The sequence below is a fragment of the Canis lupus genome, chromosome 7 (genome assembly GCF_003254725.2).
Source record: "Canis lupus dingo isolate Sandy chromosome 7, ASM325472v2, whole genome shotgun sequence".
In the NCBI taxonomy this organism is placed as follows: Eukaryota; Metazoa; Chordata; class Mammalia; order Carnivora; family Canidae; genus Canis; species Canis lupus.
Genome location: NC_064249.1, coordinates 64,424,599 through 64,448,521, shown reverse-complemented (window position 1 = coordinate 64,448,521; position 23,923 = coordinate 64,424,599). Strand labels below are relative to the sequence as shown.

The window sequence follows — 23,923 nt, the reverse complement described above, 5'->3', positions numbered from 1 at the left end:
CCTCTTCTTCATAAGGCCACTACTTTCAAGAGTAGGAGATATAGCTGATTTTCCTAACACACAGACACAAACACAGAGAATTAGACAAAAATTAGGAGACAGAGGACTATGTCCCAAATGAAAGACCAGGACAAAACCACAGCAACAGATCTAAGTGAAATGGAGATAAGTAATATGCCTGATAGAGAACTTACAGTAATGGTCATAAAGATACTCACTGGACTTGAGAAATGAGAGGAGGACATCAGTGAGATCCTTAACAAAGAGATAAAAAAAGAACTAATCAGAGATGAAGAATACAATAAATAAAAAACACTAGATGCAGCAGACTAGAAGAAGCAGAAGAATGAATCAGTGACCTGGAAGACAGAGTAATGGAAATTAATCAAGCTGAGCAGGTGAAAGAAAAAAAAATATGCAAAATGAGAATATATTTAGGGAACTCAGTGACTCCATCACAAGCATAATAACATTTGGATTTATAGGGATCCCAGAAGGAGAAGAGAGAGAAAGGGGGGGGGGCATTTATTTGAAGAAATAATAGCTGATAACTTCACAAATTTGCAGAAGGAAACAGAAATCCAGATCCAAGAGGCATGAAGATCCCTTAACAAAATCAACCCAAGGAGGTACACTGAGACACACAGTAATTAAAATGACAAAAAGTAGTGATAAAGAGAGAACTTTAAAAGCAGCAAGAGAAAAAGAAGACAGTATGTAACAAAAGAAATTCCCTACGACTACCAGTGGATTTTTAACAGAAACCTTGCAGGCCAGAAGAAAGTGGCATGATATACTCAAAGTGTTAAAAAGAAAAAAATCTGTAGCCAAGAATACTCTACCCAGTTAAACAAGACAAACAAAAGTTAAAGGCATTTATGACCACTTAAACTAGCCATACAAGAAATGTTAAAGGTGACTCTTTGAGTGGAAAGGAAAGACCATAACTAAGAGTAAGAAAACCAGGAAACACAAAAGCAGTAAAAATAAATATATTTGTAAAAATGAGTCAAGGGACTCACAAAATAAAAGGGTGTAAAGTATGACACCATATACCTAAAAGTGGAGGTGGGGAAAGTGTAGAAGAGTAAAGAGTGAGTTCAAACATAAGTAACTATCAACTTAATGTAGACTACTATACGCAGAAGATGTTATATGGAAACTTAATGGTAACCACAAATTATAAAGCAGTAACAGATATTCAAAAAAGAGAAAGGAATCTAAGAGTATCACTAAAGAAAGCCAAGTTACCATGAGAGAAGAGGAAAGGGAAGGATGGAACAGAGAACTACAAAAATAACCATAAAACAAGTAACAAAATAACTATAAATACATACCTATCAATAATTACTTTGTATGTAAATAGACTAAATGCTCCAATTAAAAGACATAGGGTAATGGAATGGATAAAAAAACAAGACCCATTGGGGCACCTGGGTGGTGCAGTCAGTAAACACATGACTCTTGGTTTTGGCTCAGGTCATGATCTCAGGGTCATGAGATGGAGCCCCGTATCAGGCTCTGCACTGGGCATGGAACCTACTTAAAATTCTCTCTCTCCCTCTCCCTCTGCCCCTCCCACTTGTGCTTGCTCTCTTTCTCTCTCTCAAATAAATGAATAAATCTTTAAAAAAAAAACAGAACAACAATATTCATCTATATGCTGCTTACAAAATTCATTTCACACCAAAAGACACCAGCAGATTGAAAGATGGAGAAACATTTATCATGCAGATGGATGTCAAAAGAAAGCCTAGGGAGCAATACTTATAGCAGACAAAGTAGACTTCGGAAAAAAACCATAACAAGAGACAAAGAAGAACACTATATAATAATAAAGAGACAATCCAAAAAGAAGACATAATAATTATAAATATGCAACCAACATGAGAGCACCCAAATATATAAAACAGTTAATAACAAACACAAAGGAACTAATTGATAGTTAGTTTAACACCTCACTGGCATCTTGGACAGATTATCAAAACAGAAAATCAACAAGGAAATGGTGGATTTGAATGACACATTGGACCAGTTGGTTTAACAGATATATTCTGAATATTCCATCCTAAGACAGTAGAACACGTATTCTTTTCAAATGCACTTGGAACATTCTCCAGAATAGAGAATGTTCACATTACACCACAAAACAAGTATCAACAAATTCAAAAAGACTGCAGTCATACTATGCATCTTTCCTGACCAAAATGCTATGAAACTAGAAATTAACCACGAGAAAAAAATCTAGAAAGAGCACAAATACATGAAAGTTAATAAGATGTTACTAAATAATGAATAGGTCAATAAAGAAATCAAAGAAGAAATTTATTTTTATTTATTTATTTTTTCAAAGAAGAAATTTAAAAAATACATGGAGACAAATGAAAACACAAAGGTCCAAAATCTTTGGGATGCAGCAAAAGTGGTTCTTAGAAAGACGTATATAGCAATAAAGTCCTACCTCAAGAAGCAAGAACAATCTCAAATAAACAACCTAACCTAACACCTAAAGGAACTAGACAAATAAAACAAGTAAAACCCCAAAGCCAGTAGGAAGGAAGGGAATAATAAGGATTAGAGCAGAAATAAATGATATGGAAACTAAAAAAAAACAACAGATCAATGAAACCAGAAACTGGTTCTTTGAAAAGATCAATAAAATTGACAAACTTTTAGCCAGCCTCATCAAAAAGAAAAGACAAAGGATTTAAATAAACAAAATCAGAAATGAAAGAGCAGAAATAACCAACACTACTGAAATACAAAGGATTATTTGAATTTCTAGAATTATATAACCTACCAAAACTGAATCAGGAAGAAATAGAAAATTTGAACAGGGCAGTTACTAGCAATGAAATTAAATCAGTAATCAAAATACTCCTAACAAACAAAAGTCCGAGACCAGATGGCTTCACAGGGAAATTCTACCAAACACTTGAAGAAGAATTAATACCTATTCTTCTCAAATTATTCCACAAAATATAAGAGGAAGAAAAACTTTCAAATTCATTCTGTGAGGCCAACATTATCCTGATACCAAAACCAGATAAAAGACACCACAGAAAAAGAGAACTATAGCCTAATATGTCTGATGAACATAGATGCAAAACTCTTCAACAAAATATTAGCAAACAGATCCCAAGAATATGGTGAAACAGTCATTTACTACAATCAAGTGGGCTTTATTCCTGGGATGCAAGGATGGTTCCATGTTTGCAAATCAATCAATGTGATATGTCATATCAATAAGAGAAAGGATAAAAACGACATGATCATTTCAATAGATGCAGAAAAAAGCATCTGACAAAGTACAGCATCCATTCATGATAAAAACCCTCTGCAAAGTTAGTAGAGAGGGAACGTATCTCAACATAATAAAGGCCAAATATGAAAAACCCACAATGAACTTCACTCAATGCAGGAAAACTGAGAGTTTTTCCCCTAAGATCAGGAAAAACACAAGGATACACAAGTAGACAAGGATATCTACTGTCACTACTTTCCTTCCACATAGTACTAAACATTTTAGCCACAGCAATCAGATTAGAAAAGGGAATTAAAGGCATCAAATTGGTAAGGAGACAATCCAAAAGAAAACTCTCACTATTTGCAGACGACATGCTACTATACATAGAAAACCCTAAAGACTCCACTGAAAAACTATTACAACTGATAAATATAAATTCAGTAGATTTGCAGGATACAAAATCAAATGTACAGAAATCCATTGCAATTCTATATGCTAATAATGAAGTAGCAGAAATAGAAGTTAAGAAAACAATCACATTTACAACTGTATCCAAAATAATAAAATACCCAGCAATAAACTTAACCAAGGGGGTGAAAGACCTGTACTCTGAAAACTTTAAAGCATTGATGAGAGAAATTGAAGAGGATGCAAACAAATAGGAAGATATTCCATGCTCATGGATTGGAAGAGCAAATATTGTTAAAATGTCCATACTTCCCAAAACAATCTACAGACTGAATGCAATCCCTATTAAAAAACATCAACAGCATTTTTCACAGAACTAGAACAAATAATCCTAAAATTTGTATGGAATCTCAAAAGACCCAGACTAGCCAAAGCAATCTTGCAAAAGAAAAACAAAGCTGGAGGTATCGCAATTCTAGATTTCAAATTATATTACAAAGCTGTAGAAATCGAAACACTACGGTACTGGCACAAAAATAGACCCATAAATCAATGGAACAGAATAGAGAGCCCAGAAAATAAACCCATGATGTTGTGGTCAATTAGTCTTTTTTTTTTTTTAAGATTTTATTTATTTATTCACAATAGAGAGAGAGATAGAGAGAGGCAGACAAAGGCAGAGGGAGAAGCAGGCTCCATGCAGGGAGCCCGACGTGGGACTCGATCCCGGATCTTCAGGATCGTGCCCTGGGCCAAAGGCAGGCGCCAAACCGCTGTGCCACCCAGGGATCCCGGTCAATTAGTCTTTGACAAAGGAGTTAAGAATATGCAATGGGAAAAAGGCAATCTCTTCAACAAATGGTGTGGGGGAAACCAGACAGCTACATGCAAAAGAATGAAACTGGATCACTTTCTCATATCATACACAGAAATAAACTCAAAATGGATTAAGAACCTTAGTGTGAGATCTGAGACCATAAAAATTCTAAAAGAGAGCACAAACAGCAATTTCTGTGACATCAGCCGTAACATCTTTCTACATATGTCTCCTGAGGAAAGGGAAACAAAAGCAAAAATTAAGTACTGGGACAACATCAAAATAAAATATTTCTGCACAGCAAAGGAAACAACCAACAAAACTAAAAGACAGTCTACTGAATTGGAGAAGATACTTGTGAATAACAAATGTGATAAAGGCTTAGGATCCAAAATATATAAAGAAGTTATACAACTCAACACCAAAAACCCAATTAATCCAGTTTGAAAAAAAAGAGAAGACATGAATTGACATATCTCCAAAGAAGACATACAGATGGCAACAGAGACATGAAAAGATTCTCAACATCACTCATCATCGGGGAAATGTAAATCAAAACCACAATGAGCTATCACCTCACCCCTGTTAGAATAGCTAAAATCAAAACCACAGGAAACAAAAAGTATTGGTTAGGATATGGAGAAAAAAGAACCCTCCCACACTGTTGCTGAGAATGCAAATTGGTGCAGCCACTGTGGAAGACAGTATGGAGGTTTCTTGAGAAATTAAAACTAGGGGCACCTGGGTGGCTAGTGGTTGAGTGTCTGCCTTTAGCTCAGGTCATGATCCTGGGTTCTGGGATCAAGCCCTGCATCAGGCCCCCACAGGGAGCCTGCTTCTCCCTCTGCCAATGTCTCTGCCTCTCTCTGTGTGTCTCTCATAAATAAATAAATAAGATCTTCAAAAAAAAAAAAAAAAAAAGAAATTGAAAATAGGAATACCCTATGATCCAGTAATTCTACTATTGGGTATTTGCCCTAAGAATATGAAAACACTAATTTGAAGGGCTATATGCACCCCTATGTTTATTGCAGCATTATTTACAATAGCCAAGATACAGAAGTAGCCCAAGTGTCCATCAATAGGTGAATGGATAAAAGAAAATTATCTATCTATCTATCTATCTATCTATCTACCTACCTGCCTATCGACACACACACACACACACACACACACACACACACACACTGGAATATTATTCAGCCATAAAAAAGAATGAAATCTTACCATTTGCAATAACATGGATGGATCTAGAGAATATAAAGTTAAGTGAAATAAGGCAGTCAGAGAAAGACAAATACAATATGATTTCATTCATATGTGAAATTTAAGAAACAAAACAAACAAAGGGAAAAGAAGACAAACCAAGAAATAGACTCTTAACTATAGAGAACAAACTGATGGTTACCGGCGGGGTGGGGGGGGGGGCAGGATGCATGAAATAGGTGAAGGGGATGAAGAGTACACTTATCTTGATGAGCACTGGACTATATGGAATTGCTGAATAATTATATTGTACACCTGAAACTAATATAACACTCTATGTTAACTACAGTGGAATTAAAATTTAAAAAGAAATCCAATCTGAATAGACAGCTTTACATGACAGACAAGAAAACTTTTTATCATAGGTTATACTTGTCTTAAAATAAAAATCAATCAGGAGGCACAGGAAGCACAGGACAACTTAATTTTGATGTTTAAAAAGGAAAATAAGAAATGTTATATGCATCTGCTTTATTTACTTATTTTTTAAAGATTTTATTTATTCATGAGAGAATGAGAGAGAGAGAGAGAGACACAGGCAGAGGGAGAAGCAGGCTCCATGCAGGGACCCTGATGCGGGACTCAATCCCGGGACTCCAGGATCATGCCCTGGGCTGAAGGCAGGTGCCAAACCACTGAGCCACCCAGGGATCCCAAGGAAAATAAGAAATGTTATATGCATCTGCTTTAAAGTTAAGGAGCCATGAATGAAACATATTTAAAAATATAGATTGTATTTCAACTCTACATCATGGTCAATTGAGAAAAAAGTCACAAGTTAAGACAAAGGAGAAAGAGAATAAAGAAGTAGTATCTGTAGATGTATTTATTAAGCTACATAAAAATGTTTCCTTTATATTCAAAATGTATTAGCTGGACAGAGTGTAATTCTCTAAGATTATGGTTACTTTAGTCAATTGGCTGATGTTAAAATGTACCTTTTAAAACTAGTTGACTTTGAACAGAGGAAACAGTGGATATAAATGCAGTGCAGACTACAACAAACAGGACAGTGACATACATACATTCATTCGTTCATTCGTCTCAAAAGGCTAGAGGAAGCTTGCCATTGCACATCTTGTGGTAAATGTGCATCGGAGAGATGAAGGAAGCAAAAAAAAAAAAATGTAAACATGCAAAGACAACATTAATCTAGGAATGAAGGTGAATGTTAGCAAATCAAAGCTTTGTCATGTGGTGGGTGGCCTGGAGATAATGTATTCATTCTTTAAATGCTATTTGTTGGAAGTTTGAACTTGGTCATGAACTTGAGGTGGGGAGCAGGGCCTCTCTTTGCATTCCATCAGCTGTCCTAGGAGCTCCAGGTGAACCAGGGGCTGGGCCCCATTGGCTGGGGCAGAGGTCATTCATCACCAGGCACATCCTGGAACCCAGACTCCATGTTCAGGTGGCACCTGAAGGATATAGAAATCCTTCCAGTGAAATTTTAAGGGGAGCCAAGACCTATATTATTCCCAACAACTCCCTGTCTCTGTTACCACCAATCCTAGAGACCCTTTTAAAATCAACAAGATGTCTGAAATTAACATCATTTAGACTTGCTCCTTTGTTTTTTAAGATTTTTAATTAATTTTTTTAATTTAAATTTTAGGTAGTTAACATATGGTGCAGTACTGGTTTCTGGAGTAGAATTCAGTGATTCATCACTTATATATAATACCCAGTGCTTATCATGGCAAGTGCCCTCCTAAGTGCCCATCACCCAGCTAGCCTATATCCCACCCCACCTTCCTCCAACAACCTTGTTCTCTATTGTTAAGAGTCTCTCATGGTTTCCCTCTCTCCTTTTTCTCTTTCCCCCTTTCCATACATTCATGTTTTCTTTCTTAGGTCCCATATGAGTGAGATCAAGATAGCATTTGTCTTTCTCTGACTTATTTCATTTAACATAATACACTCTAGATCCATCTATGTTGTTGCAAATGGCAAGATTTCATTTTTTTCATGGCTGAGTAATATATATTATATATAATACACACATACACATATATATATGTATATGGCTTTCTCCATAGTTTGGCTATTATTAGTAATGCTGCTATAAACATCGGGGTGCATGTATCCCTTTGAATCTGTATTTTTGTGTCCTTTGGGTAAATACCTAGTAGTGCATAAAAAGATGCTCAACACCACTCATCATCAGGGAAATACAAATCAAAACCATGATGAGCTATCACCTCACAGCTATCAGAGTGGCTACAATTAACAACACAGGAAACAACAGGTGTTGGCGAGGATGCAGAGAAAGGGCAACCGTCTTGCACTGTGGGTGGGAATGCAAACTGGTATGCCACTCTGGAGAGCAGTATGGAAGTTTCTCAAAAGTTTAAAATAGAGCTACCCCATGACCCCATGTCCTAGCAACTAGACTCGCTCCTTTGGGTTAAGGAATCCTTTCTCCAGAAAGCTGTTAATTAAATGAGTTTTTATTTGATTTGATTTGATTTGATTTTTTTAAAATTTATGATAGTCACAGAGAGAGAGAGAGAGAGAGAGAGAGAGAGAGGCAAAGACACAGGCAGAGGGATAAGCAGGCTCCATGCACCGGGAGCCTGATGTGGGATTTGATTCTGGGTCTCCAGGATCGCACCTTGGGCCAAAGGCAGGCGCCAAACCGCTGCGCCACCCAGGGATCCCGAGTTTTTATTTTAAATGAGGATTAAACATATTAGTGTCTGTTCACAGAAGCAAAACTTCTGATTGAGATAACCACTGGTCACCCCGCTGACCAGGAGGATGAGCTCTGAGGGGAAAGGAGGTAGCAGGACAGGTCACACTGAGCAGGAAAGGGCACTGGGAAGGCTGAGAGTACGAGAAACTACTTGGGGAGCAGGATGCGCGTGGCACTGTGAGGGGGCCCCTAAGAAACAGTTATAGGGGTGGCTGAGAAAAGGTGAGAGGAAAAGTGTTCATCAATGTGATCAAGGGGTGAGGCCACAGTGAAAGCTAGCTACTTCAGTTTGGCCCAGTGTGGCATTGCTGCCCAGTAAGACCCAAGTAAGACTGGGATGGCCAGTTCACACGTGCCTGTCCTCATATCACTCTGGGTCCCAGTAAGGAACAGATGGCATACTCACATTGGGATAGTTGGAAGAAAGTTTAATAATTTGTAAAGCTGTGCCCCGGGTGTAGGGACACAAGGACAAGGCTGGATTGGGAGTCAGCAGCAGTGGGCTCCCTTGCTAGCCCAGGCGTGAAGGCATGGAGTTGCAGGGGAAGGTAGTGACTCCCAGGACACAGAACAAGAGCACTGCTGCCAGACAGAGCAGGGGGCATTGGGTTCCCCAACATCCCTGTCCTCCCACCTTCTGATTCCTACCAGTGCTTCCATTGGCCAAACCCAACTAGAGGCCAGAGGGAAACAAGTCCACTAGGCCACACCTTTCAGGCCCTGGGACACAGAGCAAGGTGAAGAAGGTTCTGGGTGGATCTGGAGGTGCAAAGCCAAGATACTGCACAGCAAGCGATGCCCCCAGTGGGCAGAGTGGAGCAAACTTTGATGTCTCAGGCTGGTGGCTATCTCACCTGCCAAATTTGTGCAGTAAAAGCTGGAAATGGCATATCCTGCTTTTGGGAAAACAATAAGGCTCCTTTGAAAACATCTGTATTCCTAAAATCAAAGTATTTCTCTTTCTCTCTCTCTCTCGCATTTGAGGTTTTCCTGATGCCCAGAGATGCACAGTCCTGCTTAATACAGAGAAATCACTGCTTCTGTCTGGGGAGGGAAGGGCTCCCTAAATGATGCCTCCCTAAATGACAGCAGCAGTATCCATTTTAAGACCCTTTACTTGCCACTGAGTGTACTGATGTTTGCAATGATAATGAGAGGTAAGAGGCTGGGTAGTAGCTTCCATTCCAGTTCTCTTATCCTTGTAGAAAAACCCAACTTCCACATTCATGGCAGTCCTCCTCTGCTCTGAATTATCTCCACTCTCCATGAAAGCAGTTGGATTGAATTCTCTAAAAATGCTTTCCCTGGGTGGCGCAGCGGTTTGGCGCCTGCCTTTGGCCCAGGGCGCGATCCTGGAGACCCGGGATCGAATCCCACATCGGGCTCCCGGTGCATGGAGCCTGCTTCTCCCTCTGCCTGTGTCTCTGCCTCTCTCTCTCTCTGTAACTATCATAAATAAATAAAAATTAAAAAAAAATAAAAAAAGTAAAAAAAATAAAAATGCTTTCCTTCTTGGAACTTGCCAATTCTAATTCCCAGTAAAGTGCCTCTTTCCTTATTGTGGCTGCCTTCCATTTTCTGCATGTGATGGTTTCCCTAATATGTTTTTAATTTTAAAAAATATTTATTTATTTGAGAGAGAGAGAGAGCTTGTGCGTACAAGCATGTGTGTGTGTGTGGGGGGGGGCGGGGAGAGGCAGAGGGAAAGAATCTCAAGCAGACTCCCCACTCAGTGCAGAGCCTGACTTTGGGCTTGATCTCACACCCTGAAATTATGACCTGAGCAGAAATCAAGAGTTGGATACCTAACCATCTGAGCCACCCAGCCAGCACCCCCCTCCCAGTCCCCATATGTTTTTACATTCACCAGGGTACCTTGGATTTTTTTTAAAGGATAAAGCAAGCATACATGAAAGAGTAGATAAGCACTGTAAAGGGAAATGTATTCGTGAGCTGCTCTCATGCCAGCAGGGGAAATGGCGTGTCCTTGGCATGCATATACCGAATGAATCCATCCGTACACTGTCCCTGCAGTCCACATCCACCCGACCGCTGTTCAACAACAGCCTGAGCAGAGCCAGGTTTCCTCTCCTTGCTGCCCAGAATGCGGCATTGGCAAGTGGAGTTTCCTTCTGCAGAAGCAAAATGAGACAGGATCTTAAAACTGTTATCAGTTCCTATGACCGCTTCTATGCAAATATATACTATTCAAAAAGCAGAATTTCCAGATGTGTTGTAGCACTGGAAGATAGCTCCTCCAGTAACAGATGATTGTAATATACTTGGTTAGGGAACACATTTTATTTTATACCAGATACCAGAGTGCAGTTATGAAGAGCAGTGTTGTTGATAATGTAGCACTATTAATACCCTATTTCCTACCAATGTTCTCACTTGCCTGCTTCTGTGTCTTTGTTCACAGTTTCCTTTTTGCTTGAAAGGAGTTCTTTCCCATCCTTCAAGGACAAGGCTTGCTTAAATGCTATTTCCTCCCTGAAATGTTCCCAAATCCTTCTTCACCTCTGAGCAGAAAGAACTCTCTCCCAATTCTGACCTCCCCAACCCACACCTTTTCTTTCCCCCAACTTTTCTACCGATTCCAGCTTTCTGGGTCAATGCCTCACCTTCCCTCCACCGAATTTTCTTTGCTTCAGCTGGAACTTGCCAGAGGATTCAGTTAAGAAAGGAATTCTGGGCATAAAACACTGTTATGTGTCCTCATACGGGATTCTTCTTTCCATTGCTGCCTTATTTTAAAGTTGCAAAGTTAATGTTGGAACCATCCTATGGATGGAATAAAGCTGGCAAACAGTTCTTCAAAAATCAGAGTGGTAGCGTTGACTGCAGTAAATCGCCTTTTCTAAAACACATCAATCTGGATCTGTAGGCAATAGTCCATGGCAGGAGAGGGCGGGGCTGGAAGGGAGGCTCTGGAACCAGATAGCTCCAGGTTTTAACCTCAGCTCTGGGCAAGTGATTTGGCCTCAGTGAGCCCTACACTACCTGGTTTGGAGTTTCTGGTAAGGATTAAATGATGTAGATTAATTGGCCAAATATGGTACCCAACACATCATAAATGCTTACAGATGCTTCTTTCCCTCTGTCCACTTTTCTTTACAGTTAGAATCAGTAGGCAAAATTAAATTAAATATTGGTACTATAAGAATTTTGCTGGTTTCAGGAAATTTTCTAGCATTTAAATTGTTTAACAAAAACCTTTTTTTGGGTGGGCTTAAAACACTTTTCTGACACCAAAGCCTTTTCATGCAATATATCTTTTAAATGTATTGATAAGGTATTCAATTCAATATCTTATTTACCTATGCTAAGTTAAAAAGAAAGCACAATATCACCCACAACAAGGAGCCATCTAAAGATTAAAACAAATTTTATTTTTATTTTTAAGTAATCTCCACACCCAATGTGAGGCTCAAACTCACAACCCCAAGATCAAGAGTGCATGCTCTACTAATTGAGCCAGCCAGGTGCCCCTCCATGGAGCTATCTAAAATGAAAGCACAGTGAGAGCACCATGAAGGCAGCATTTGTTGGTATGAGGGTTTCTTTTCTGCAGCCCTTCAGCTCACACACGACTTAGTGCTCTTGTGCATTCTTGGAGGAGAGCGTGGCCAAGCGGGGAGTGTTAAGCAGGTTGCAAACATACTTTAAATAGTTTCCTGGTGCAGGTAGGAAGAAAACAAAAATCACCTTAAATTCCAGATGAACAATTTGTTTTCCCCAAAGGTGTAAATGTTATGGTCCCAGGAGTTTTCAGGCCAAAATGCAATGATGACATTCACACCCAGTGTTGGTGGTTTTTGTACCAGGCTAAGTCCACCATTGTAGCTGCCAGTATGTGGCTGAAGTGATGGCCAGGCAGGTCTGACTTGTATCATAAATCACGGAACAATGCCCTTTCAGTAGAGAGACTGCACAAGGCCAAAACGAAGTCTGGGGGGTGAATTAGGAAGAGAACTTAATATGCACCAGGGAACAGCTCTGGTGGCTTTTCTTGAAACATGAAGACTTGAGAGTAATAAATTGTAAATCATTTTTAGTGATTTTGTTGTTTCCATTTAACCCCAAATTATTTTCAAAACCATCGGCAAACCACAAACTTCTATTGTCATAACAAGCTCTTCTGCTGGGAGCCTCTCTTGTCTTGAGGATGGCCTTATGGCTTCCTCTCCTGTCAGGGCTAGATTTCCTGGTTTCCTACAAGGTTTTAGAAACTGAGCTTTGTGAAAAGCTATAAAGATTTCCTTCTCTCTCAAGTGGCTGATTTACTGGGAGGTAGAAGGAAGATAGTCAAATGTGGCATAAGAAAGTGCCGCGTTCAATTTCTGAGCCTACTACTAGCTCTGTGACCCTGGTGAGGTTATTTCTGTCCCATTGCCAGGAGTAGTAACTCTACCATGTTTTGTTAGAGAATTAAAGGAGAGAATACACGTAAACTCAGTTTGATAGTGAACACTTGGGAAATGTTAGCTATAAATGCACAGTCCTCACAGCTCTTTGAAATTCATTTGCTTGGTCACTGGCATGCATCAGGGACAGTGGTACTGGCCAAGGGCTAGGCCAAGAGGTACAAGTCAACCTTGATCTCTGCTCTAATGGTCTTACGGCCCAGTAGGAAAGCGAGTCATGCCAAAAGGCATCAGAAATTAATTACAGGAGCTAGAACAGGAATGAGGATTACTTGTGAGAGCAGAGAATGACTGAGCCTATATGAGGGGGGCAACCAGGAATGGCTTCAAAGAGAAGGAATTCTTGAGAAGAATTTAAAAAGATGAGCAGGGACCTGGCTAAGGAGCATCCCAGGTGGACAAGGAAGTGAAGCAAAGACACGGAGGCTCACCACGGCATTCTGAGAACTATCACTAGCTTGGAAGGGCTGGATTGAAGGGAGTGGAGAGAGGGCAAGGGACACCATGGGGCTGAAAGCAGTCAGGGCCAGATCCTGGAGGAGCTGCTGTGCCGTGTTATGGGGTTTGCCTGGGCACTGGGGAGCTACGGCAGGGTTTTAAGGTCGGGAGATACTATTGGTTTTGTGTTTCAGAAAGGTCTCTGTGGCAGCCTCAGGGAGAGTGGACTGATGCCTGGAGCCAGACTGAGGTCGGTGTCTACAGGGTTAGGGGGACTACCACATAGACAGGACAACTGAAGAGGAGGGCCCCAGCTTAAGCACCAATAGTGGGACAGGAGGATGAGACAGACTGGAGAAATTTTAAGGAACCAAACTAAACAGTTTTGGTCTGCAACCCTATGTTCAGAAGAAGGTGGGAGGAGTCAGGTTTCTGGTTTGAGTGCCTCGTTAAGGTTGTGGCATTCCTGAAAGTGGGAAACACCAGAAGAGGAGCAAGCTTTGGGAAAAAATGATGAGTTCAGCTTTGAACCTGCTGACTTTTAGTGCCTAAGGGGCTTCCAGGTGGAAAGAACCATCAAAAACATGGGTAAGTACTCCTGTGACTCTGTGGCAGACACATTTAGCGGAGGGCAGGTCTCTTGTGCTAATACTAAGTGCTTGTTCTGTACCACTTGGCATATGCTCTGCATACACCACTTCACTTAATCCCCATCCTAGCTCAGTGAGGTGGGCACTGTTATCATCTTGCTACAAGGGTGAGGTAAGGGAGAGAGGGCAGGCAGGCTTCAGGCCCCGGCAGCCTGATGCTCAGGGCTGCCCTGTTAGCCATTACACTGTTCTGCCTCTGGTGGAATTCTCTAGACAGCAAGGAAAAAGGGAGCATTGACCCCAGTGACCGCCTTCCTATCCTCATTCCGAGCTCCTCTTCTGCCAAGATGGAAAGTCCCCTGACCTTCCTTCTTGTTGGGGTCTATACACATCATGGCCTGGGTAACTTCCAAACTGCCTCTGGTTACAATATGCACATTATCACAAATGCTGTAGAGTGAGACAGGGGCAAGCCCCTTAGCCTTGGAAGAAATGATGCATGTAGCAATGCTTTACTATTTAACCACTTTCTTGATTTTTCTCTACAATGGGGCCAGGCAGCCTCCCTTAGGCTTGTTGGTCACTGTATCATGAAGAATAGCAACAGCAACCAACGCGGAGATCTTGCTCTGTATCAGGCCTGCTAAGTGCTTTCACTGTTCTGATGCATTAATTCCCACAACAACCCCATGACACAGGTGTTTTTATTATTCCCATTCTTAGGATGAGGAAGCTGAGGCACAGAAATGAATCACTCAAGGTCATACAGTTAGGAAGTAATGGAGTCAACATTCAAACCAGAGTCTGAGGTCATATATCTTATACCCTGGGAGTAAAATGGAGTATAAACTTCCACATATGCCATATTTTCTTCTCTTTTTCTCCCCTTTACTGCCAGGATTTTGGCTCATACAAGGAAGTGAAGCAAAGACATTATTACACGACCAACAATTAGTTACAGGAAGGAAGGGGGAGAGGAAGCACAGAAGGGAAACTGTTACTTGCACAGAAGTGGAATTCTGATTAAAAGTCAAGATGGGGTAATGACTTAGACCATTAGTTTAAAACAGGGTTTAGAAGAATCTAGGTTTTGATTATGTACTTATTAAGTCAATCAAGACAACATTAGCTTTTCTTTGTAATGAATTTCTTTGATGTTAGAAGCCATATTAAATAAGGATAGAATGCAGGACTGAGAAGCCGCGTGCAGAAAGACACTTTTGAGATGTCACTGGCTACTATTTTTTTTTTTTTAAGATTTTAAAATTTATTTATTTGAGAGAGTAAGAGAACGAGAGTGGGGCGGGGGGGGGGTGGGGAGCAGAGGGAGAGGGACAAGCTAACTCCGTGCTGAGTACATAGGCCAACATGGGGCTGGATCCCAGGACCCCGACACCATGACCCGAGCCGAAACTAGGAGTCAATGCTTAACATCAGGAGCCACCCAGGCACCCAGTCACCACCAGCTATTCTAATCCATTGTCCCATTCCCCCCTTCTTCCCTAGCCCGAGGCAACCAAGTATCTGCTTTCTATCTCTGTGGAATGCCTATTCTGAGCATTTCATATAAATGGCATCATACAATATGTGGCCTTTTGTATTTGGCTTTTTTAACCTAACATCATGTTCTCAAGGTTCATCTACATCGTAGCATATACCAGAGCTTTCTTCTTTCTTTTTATGGTTGAATGATAGTCCATTGTTTGGATATACCATGATATGGAGTGAAGATTTGTGTCCCCCCTAGCCCCAAACTCATACGTTGAAATCCTAATTCCCAATGTGATAGTATTTGTAGGTGAGGCCTTTGGGAGGTAATTAGGTTAGATGAAGTCAAGAGGGTAGAGCTCTCATGATGGGATCACTGTCCTTACAGGAAAACGAAGAGACACCAGAAAGTCCTCTCTTCTTCCATGTGAGGATCCAGTGAGAATGTGGCAGTTTGCAAGCCAGGAAGAGAGCTCTCACCAGACAATTAATTTGCTGGCATTGTGATCTTAGACTTCTCAGCCTCCAGAACTGTGAGAAATTAAATACCTGCTGTTTAAGCTGCGTAGTCTTTAGTATTTTGTTATGGCAGCTCAAGCTAACACATACCACATTTTGTTTATTATCAATGATAAATGATGGACATTTGGGTTATTTCCAATTTTTGGCTATTATGAATAACAAAATGAACATCTGTGTACAAGTTTTTGTGTAAACATGCATTTTCGTTTCATTTCTTTTGTGTATGTATGTAGGAGTGGAATTGCTGGGTCACGTGGTAACTCTTTCAAAGAACGCCCAGACTGTTTCCTAATACGACTGCATTATTTTACATTCCTACCAGCAAGGCATGAAGATTTGAATTTCTCCATCTCCTTGCCAACACCTGACACTGTCTGCCATCCTAGTGGGTATGAGGTCGTGTCTCCTTATGGTTTTAATTTGCGTTTCCCTGATGACTAATGGTGTTGAGCATCTTTTCAGGTGCTTGTTGGCCATTTGTTTATCTTCTTGGGAGAAATGTCTATTCGTTTCCATTGCCCATTTTAAATTTGGGTTATTTGTCTTTGTATCGTTGAGATACCTTCCATCATTTAAAGATGGTCAAGTCTCTACCATTTTAAAGCAAACTCTTGGTCAACTCCAAATCCCTGCTGTGGCCACTGTTTCTTGTGGTATTTTCTGAAACAGTTCTGGACACTTGTGGTTCCCACCCACTCCCTTTTGAAGCTATTGCAATCTGGCTCCTGAAGCCAGCACTTCGCTGAAACTACTCTGAACAAGGTCTCCAGTGGCTGCTTGTTACTAAATACAGCGGATGCTTTTCAATTCCCAGCTTGATATCTCTGTAGTATTTATCACTGAGTTCCTCCCCATCTTTATCAAAGGATTAGAAATCCTTGGTTTAAATTATCAGCACATGCTTCTGATTGTTTTCATACATTGCTGACTGCTTTTCAGTTTTCTCAATGGGCTTCTCTTATTCTGCTCATTCTCCAGGCTCCATCTTCTTCAAGATTTTGTCTTCAAGTCCTCTGTTTACCACTTTTACATGGTCTCACTGGACAATCACATTCATTCTCATGGGTTTAATTATCACTTAACGCAGCTCACTCCTACATCTCATCTCTATCTTCTGCCTAGATTATACTCCTGGGGTTCCCAGTTTGTAAATCTGTCTAATCAACATCTCTACTTGGACTTCCATTCATCCTTAAACTTTACATGTCCAAAATTTTATCTTTACCTCTCTAGCCTTCCCTAACTCAGGGAATAATATCAATTACAGAATTCCATGGATTAAAAAAAAATTTTTTTTAAGTCACTCACATTTGTTTACTTCCTTCCATTCCAGACACCTGTTCCCTAGTCCCTACCATTGAAAAGGATGACCCCAGCTCCACTCCTTTCTGCAAACTGTGGCCAGAGATCTTTCTAACATGCAAATCTCAACATATCATCCCTCTGTTTACATAAGCTACTGTAAGAGATGGGATTACAGACACATTACGGTTTCAATATTAACACCATTCAGGTGTAATGTTAACAATGTGATGAGTTACTTAACTTCTCCATGCTTTGGTCTTTTTGCTTCAAAAAGAAAAGGAGAGACACACGGAGGTACCATTTCGTATCTTCCTGAGGATTCAGAAGATACTCCCAGATGCCCTTGGCTCAGAGTCAGGCGCATTTTAAGTGCTCAATACATTTTAATTATTATTTTTATTAAGACCTTTCAATAGAGGCAAATCAAGTACCGTCACTCTCCTCCAGAAATGTGCGGATTAAATGGAATGACTTGAAACTCGTAAGACTCCTTTGGACACTGAAGCCTGGGAATCAGTCGCAGCTCCACTCCGCGCTGGGCATTCGGCTTCAGCGTCCAAAAAGTGCTGCGGCGCGGAGGGGACGGCGGCACCGCGGGCATCCGAAAAGAGGCCGCGGAGCCGGGGTGGGTGCGGCAGCCGGGGTCTCCCCCAGGCGCGGCGCAGGACAGCGCCCCCCGCCGGCTGCCGCCCCGCCCCGCCCCGCCCCCGCCGTTCCCCCGGGACGGTCCCCGCCGCCCTGCGCCCCGGACCTGACCTGCGGCCGTCAGGACCGAGAGCCCTGCAGGCAAAGCGCACGCCGCCGACCACAAACCACAGGAGCCACCCGAGCGCGCCGCTTCCTCCGGTCCCAGCCGGCACCCGGGACGGCGCTCACTCCACCCTGCGGGCCCGGCGGCGGCCCCGGAGGTCCCCAGGTGCGGGCCCCGCCGCGCGTCTGCCGCCCGCCCGGCACCCGCCCGACCCCGCGGCGCTCACCTTGAAGGACATCTTGCACATGTCCGCGGCCGCCCCAGCGCGGCCGGCGCGCTCCCGGCCAGGGGCACCCGCCGCGTTCCGCAGTGGGGCGGCCTCCCGCGCCGCGCGCTCCCGCCGCTGCCGCCGGAGACGGGGCCCCGAGGGGAGGGCGGGGGCGGGGCCACGGGGCGGGGCGGGACATCGGGGGGGCGGGGCCACGGGGGCGGGGCCACGGGGCGGGGCCTCGGGGGCGGGGCCTCGGGGCGCCGCGGAGAGCGCGGGCTGCGGCTGGCGCGCCCACCTGGCATCGCCGTCTCTAGCCCGCCGCGCTGCTCACGCGCATCCACACCCGCAAGCACACACACCAGCGGACACGCCACACTGCGCACATTCTCCACGGTCAAGACGCAAGGTGTCCAGATTCCCGTCCACGCCCCCACGCTCGCCTCTACACACCTTCCATGCACATTCGCATTCCTGTTGCACATACACACGCTCCAGACTCCACACACACACACACACACAATACTCCCACACTCACACACACTACACACCCACTCCCGTCCCACACCTCACACATCTTCCAAAAGAGCATGGTCTGCTTCGGAGGACTCCGACCTCCTTTACAGCACAGACATTGATGATGTCGATGAAACAGGAGAAAAATCACTGAGGGGGGCCCCTGACGGGATGAGCACTGGGTGATATGCTCTATGTTGGCAAATTGAACTCCGGAAGAAAAAAAAAAGAAAAAGAAACAAAAAAATTCACCCATCACCCATCCAAATAGGAATTTTCATTTTTATTTCTGTCGTTTCAGGTTTTCTTTTCTTTCTCTCCTTTTCTTTTCTAATGTTTTTTGTTTTGTTACGTTTTGTTTTCCTCCTGGAGAAAGATCTGGGAAACAGGCCTTTTGATTGAATGGGTGATATATGGTATTTTCTTTTTTGAAGGTGAACGCAAAATTGGGAATATTTCTCATGGCCTCGTCCTCCTGATTACAACAGTCACCTCCTCCTTCTGGCCCTTTGCTGCAGAGCTGGAGTATCTCAGGGGCTGTTTACTCCCTCAGGCATACTGCCTTGCTGCTTGCCTAGGGTTGGTTTGGGGGAAGTAAAAGCGGGAGAATCACATTTTTAAAAATTAAATAATATATTGTTTTTAAAGTATAATAAGCAATAATAGCCTTTTTAGAAAATTCAAATACCATAGTAAAAGACATCCTCATACAATTGGAATCTACTCATTCTCCCCTCACCTCTGGTTGTGCCTCCTCTCTTCTCAGTTGAATTGGTAACATTTAATTCAAAAGTAAGAAACAAAAACAACGAATAAAAGTTCATGATGAAATAAAAATGTTTATCTGGGGGATCCCTGGGTGGCTCAGTGGTTTAGTACCTGCCTTTGGCCCAGGACGTGATCTTGGAGACCCGGGATAGGGTCCGTGTCGGGCTCTGGGCATGGAGCCTGCTTCTCCTTCTGCCTGTGTGTCTCTGCCCTTCTTTCTCTCTCTTTAAGTCTATCATGAATAAATAAATAAAATCTTTAAAAAATGTTTATCTGTTTTAAATAAACCTATTACTTGTGCTTTATTACTTTTAAAGATTTTATTTATTTATTTATTTTAGAGAGAGATTGAGAGTGCATTAGCCAGGGGCAGAGGGAGAGCGAGAGGCAGAGAATCTCAAGCAGACTCTGCTCTGAGTTTGGAGCCTAATGTCGGGGGTCAATCTCACGACCCTGAGATCACAACCTGAGCCAAAACCAAGAGTCAGCCACCTAACTGAGCCACCCACGCGCTTCGCTTTGTGCTTTAAAATTAAAACGTTTCAAAATTTGACACAAAATTTCAAGTTTTAAATCAAGAAAGAGTCAAAACTTTTCCTTGTCTTAGGTGTCTGTGGATGAGACAGTTCTGAAGTTGCCATGCAACATTATTATCTAAGATTGGACGTGGGAGGTTTTGCTATTATACTTTCGATAAGCAAAAGGAGGGAAGAGAATGTACTTTGAGTGCTGTCTATGTAGGTATTATGCCCATTGAACAGCTGAAAAAACTAAGGCCCCGAGAGATGAAATAATTTGCTAATGAGTGATGGCGCTGGATCTTTAATTGAGTCTGTCTGGTTCCAAAGCCCATTTCCTTTCCACTACCAGCCTTGCTGCTCAAAGTTGGTTTTGGCAGTGAGTCCCTGGCCAGGCTGCTGATGGGATTCTTGTCAAAGTCACAGGAAAGAATGTGTCTGTAGATCAGCCCACATGCCTGGCCAAGTTCATTTTCACAATAAAACTCCTAAACAGAACAAAACCCTCATGATCGCCACCAGGCAGCACCATCTAAAGAGGCCCACTCTAAAACTTAATGGTGACGCATCTAAATACTTGAAATTAAATCCCTATGGCCCAACTCTCTCTATCCAAATAATTTCTCACGATTTACCAGAGTGTCTCCATTCTTGTCAGAGATTCTCCTTGTTATCACCCTCCATCCCATCCCTACAGCTCTCTTCTCTCCCTAACTCAGAGCCGACCTTCCGGGGCTTGCTCCCAGCTCAGGCTCCCCTCCCACACCCAGCCCTTCAGCCATCTCTCTCTCTCAGCTTAGCTGAGCTCCTGCTTCCATAGCATCCTTGTTGCTCTAGACTTCACTTCTTTTACTTTTGACTCCTCTAGCAGAGTTTAAATTCTTCAAAGCCAGACCCGGTCTTCTACTTTATCTTTTTTTCTTCAGGGGCTAGTTCACAGCTGGAAAAATGATAGGTGGTCAAAGTTTATGAATCGTTCAATAGAAGATTCAAGGGATTGTGTTCTCCATATCACGTCTTTCCACAGGCCTCCATGATTGGTATGCACAGACATCAGTGTTCATCTCAAATGGGGCCATATTTGTTGTCACCTTCTGTTCACACCAGCGGCAGACTGTCATGTGTTTCTTCTTGATGTGGCACTGTCCCAGTTTATGTGCCAGCAAGATTTGCTGTAGACAGAACTGTGAAGTAGGTTAGAATGGTCTCCTGAGCCCTCTCCCTCCTCTTTTTTTGTGATCAAGCTCCTTCATCCCAAATAAGAGTCCGCTCTGGACAGCTTGCCTTATATATTTTCTGTGTGCCTCCCACCCCATATCTCCCAGCTGGTTAGCTCAGTTTCTTCTATTGGGATTTACACTAGACGAGGCTTCATATAGTGCAGAGTCTAGCAGCACAGTGTTGAATAATCTGCCCCAACATCCAGGGCCCCCTTTTTTTTCCCTCTTAGAACACTAATTTTGCTCAAGTATCTACCAAATTCCACCTTAAGATATGCTTCAGGGGAGCCCAGCCCCCTTTCCTGTCCAAAGCTCTCTGATCTAGGCTGGTGGTAGTGCCTGGATTAGGTGTGGGTGTGTGACAAATCCTGACCTCTGAGACACAAGAAGAGATGTGCTTGGGGCTTCTAAGAAAGGTTTCCTTACTTCTAAGGGTACCCAGGAGAAAGTTCTCTCTTCCTTGGGACACTGTCGTATATGGATATGATGTCTGGAATGCTGCAGCCACCTTGTGACCATGAGGGTGGCAGGGCAAACAGATGGTGTCACTAAGGTCTGTATTGACAAATGGGGGCTCCCTTGCCCCTGGACTTTTTGATATGTAAGCCACTTTTTGTTGCAAGTATTCTGACACAGGGTGAGAATGCAAAGAAGCAGTGGGAGACAAAGGGTCAAGAACTTCACCCACATCAATTAATGTTCATTATGTGCTAGCATTTTGAATGTGTCCGTGATTTTATTCTTATTCCAACCACCTGTGAAAGTTTTACTGATGAAATTGAGACTCATAGCGGATGCAAAACATGTTCACGTTCGTGAGCACTGGAAGTAGGAAAGTCGTGTTTGAACCCAGGCAAAGGGAGCAGAACTCCTCTCTCTACCATGCTGTCTTACTGGGTTTGTACACAGATGTTTAAGTAAATGTCAGAATGAAGTTTCCTATTCTGCATTTTACAACCTTAGGGTTACAGATAATATCCCTCAAAATAAATGAATTGCTGACAGGGTGCTGTGAGAAGGGGATGGAACATGGTATCCAAGTGATACACATAGATTTTGATTATTGCCTTTGATATATCTAAATCCCAAACTATAACTAAATCCAAGTAATACACCTCTCTCCATCAACCCTCAGTTTGTTCTTTATCTTAAGAGTCTCTTATGGTTGGTTTCCTTCTTTCTGTCTCTCTCTCTTTCCCCTTCACCATGTTCATCTGCTTGTTTTTTAAGTTCCACATATGAGTGAAATCATATGATATTTGTCTTTCTCTGACTGATTTGTTTTGCTTAGCATAATATACCCCAGCTCCATCCATATCACTGCAAATGGCAAGATTTCATTCTTTTTGGTGGCTGAGTAATATTCCATTATGTATTTATACCACATCTTTATCCATTCATCAGTCAATGGACATTTGGTCTCTTTTCATAGTTTGATTGTTGATAATTCTGCTATAAACATTGGGGAACATGTTCCCCTTCAAATATGTCTTTTTGTATCTTTTGGGTAAATACCTAGCAGTGCAATTGCTGGATCATGGGGTAGCTCTATTTTTAACTTTCTGTTCCTCAATAATATCTTAATGGCAAATGCATTGGTGAATTTCACAGTGCTGCTTTGGGGACATTCTTTATGTAAACTGAACCTAACATCAAATGACTTCAGGAAAACTCTAAATATTGCAGTTTATGGACAGCATCTGCTGGGCTGGCTTCCAGGAGAATGGGTGGATTACTGACCCTTGGGTGATCCTGTATGAGTACTGGTTTCCTTGAGTCATCAAGTGGCTCAGTTTGAGGTTTATTCTCCAGTTTGAGGTTTATTCTCCTGGAGCACAGTTAGCTTAAGTGTGAGGTTTAATCATGTAAACAACAGAAGAACTAGGAATCAGAACTCTCCTCTTACAATAGTTTGGAAGCCTGACATGAACTTAAATGGGAGACTACCCATACAGCCAGGGGTAGATAGAGCCTAGGAAGAACCCAAGGCAGGATGCTACTGAGCCTTGGTAGACAGAGTGCTTGACCATGGACATCTTGTGGCCAGATGGCCAGAGCTTCCCATAGTGAACTAGGTTCTGTTATCAGGTTGGTGGACCCAGAAACAATCCACCATAAGAAGGGAGTGGTATATCTGGGATGAAGTCTGAGAGGGATCAGAGGGCACAAGCAAACCCACACGAGCAGGTCACCAGCACCTCTCTTTCAGTTCGTACTTGCTGTTTGTGGCAAGCCCTTAGGACAACCTGATGAAGAAGGGAAAAGTTTGAGCTTGATTACTAGCTTTTTTGTTAGGATGGGGAGATAGTAATGGGTATACACTGAAAATGGGTGGTGGCTGCACAACAGTCCCAGTTAGGACTTGATGGTGGCTTGAAAAACAGAACTTCGGGGGGAAGATGTGGTCATCCACTTTGTATGGATAGAACTGGACCAAGGTTAGACTCTATATGATTTATGGGTAGAGGAGAATGGCTTGACCTGTGCTCAGGTCCTAGGGAAGAGTCAGATTGGAAGATGAGGGAGAAGGGGTTCTGGGGTAGAGGCCTACAGGTGAACATATTAGAGTAGGCAGAAAATGTGAAGATTTTTGTATTACATACTAATTCTCGATGGAGAGTATTCACTATAAGAGAGGTACTGAATGACCAAATAGAGAAAATGACCTAACCAGTTGACATCAACCATCTTTTATCATTGGCCTCCCCAGTGTGTGCTGGCATGATGGGCACCTGTGTGTAG

The 23,923-nt window shown here is 42.4% G+C and overlaps 1 protein-coding gene and 1 long non-coding RNA gene across 10 annotated transcripts in view; one reads left to right on the top strand and one right to left on the bottom strand.

Moving 5' to 3' along the window:
- Positions 1-17,444, top strand: part of LOC118355190 (uncharacterized) — a 67,464-nt gene extending 50,020 nt beyond the window's left edge. For both annotated transcript variants that reach the window (XR_007412113.1, XR_007412112.1), the window contains one exon: positions 15,762-17,444. This is a non-coding gene — a long non-coding RNA (uncharacterized LOC118355190). The remainder of the gene's footprint in view (positions 1-15,761) is intronic.
- ANKRD29 (ankyrin repeat domain 29) overlaps positions 1-18,319 on the bottom strand; it is a 54,274-nt gene extending 35,955 nt beyond the window's left edge. For 6 of the 8 annotated variants that reach the window (XM_025429303.3, XM_025429309.3, XM_025429305.3 and 3 more), the window contains exons 1-2: positions 18,178-18,319; positions 10,452-10,562 (exon numbers count right to left, since the gene is read on the bottom strand). In XM_025429303.3, the coding sequence (XP_025285088.1) occupies positions 10,452-10,562; positions 18,178-18,198 (132 nt within the window). In that variant the 5' untranslated portion in view covers positions 18,199-18,319. Of the gene's footprint in view, positions 1-10,432; positions 10,563-18,177 lie in introns of all 8 variants that reach the window. The other 2 variants (XM_025429304.3, XM_049112828.1) reach the window with 2 other exon arrangements.
- Between the last annotated feature and the right edge of the window lie 5,604 nt (positions 18,320-23,923).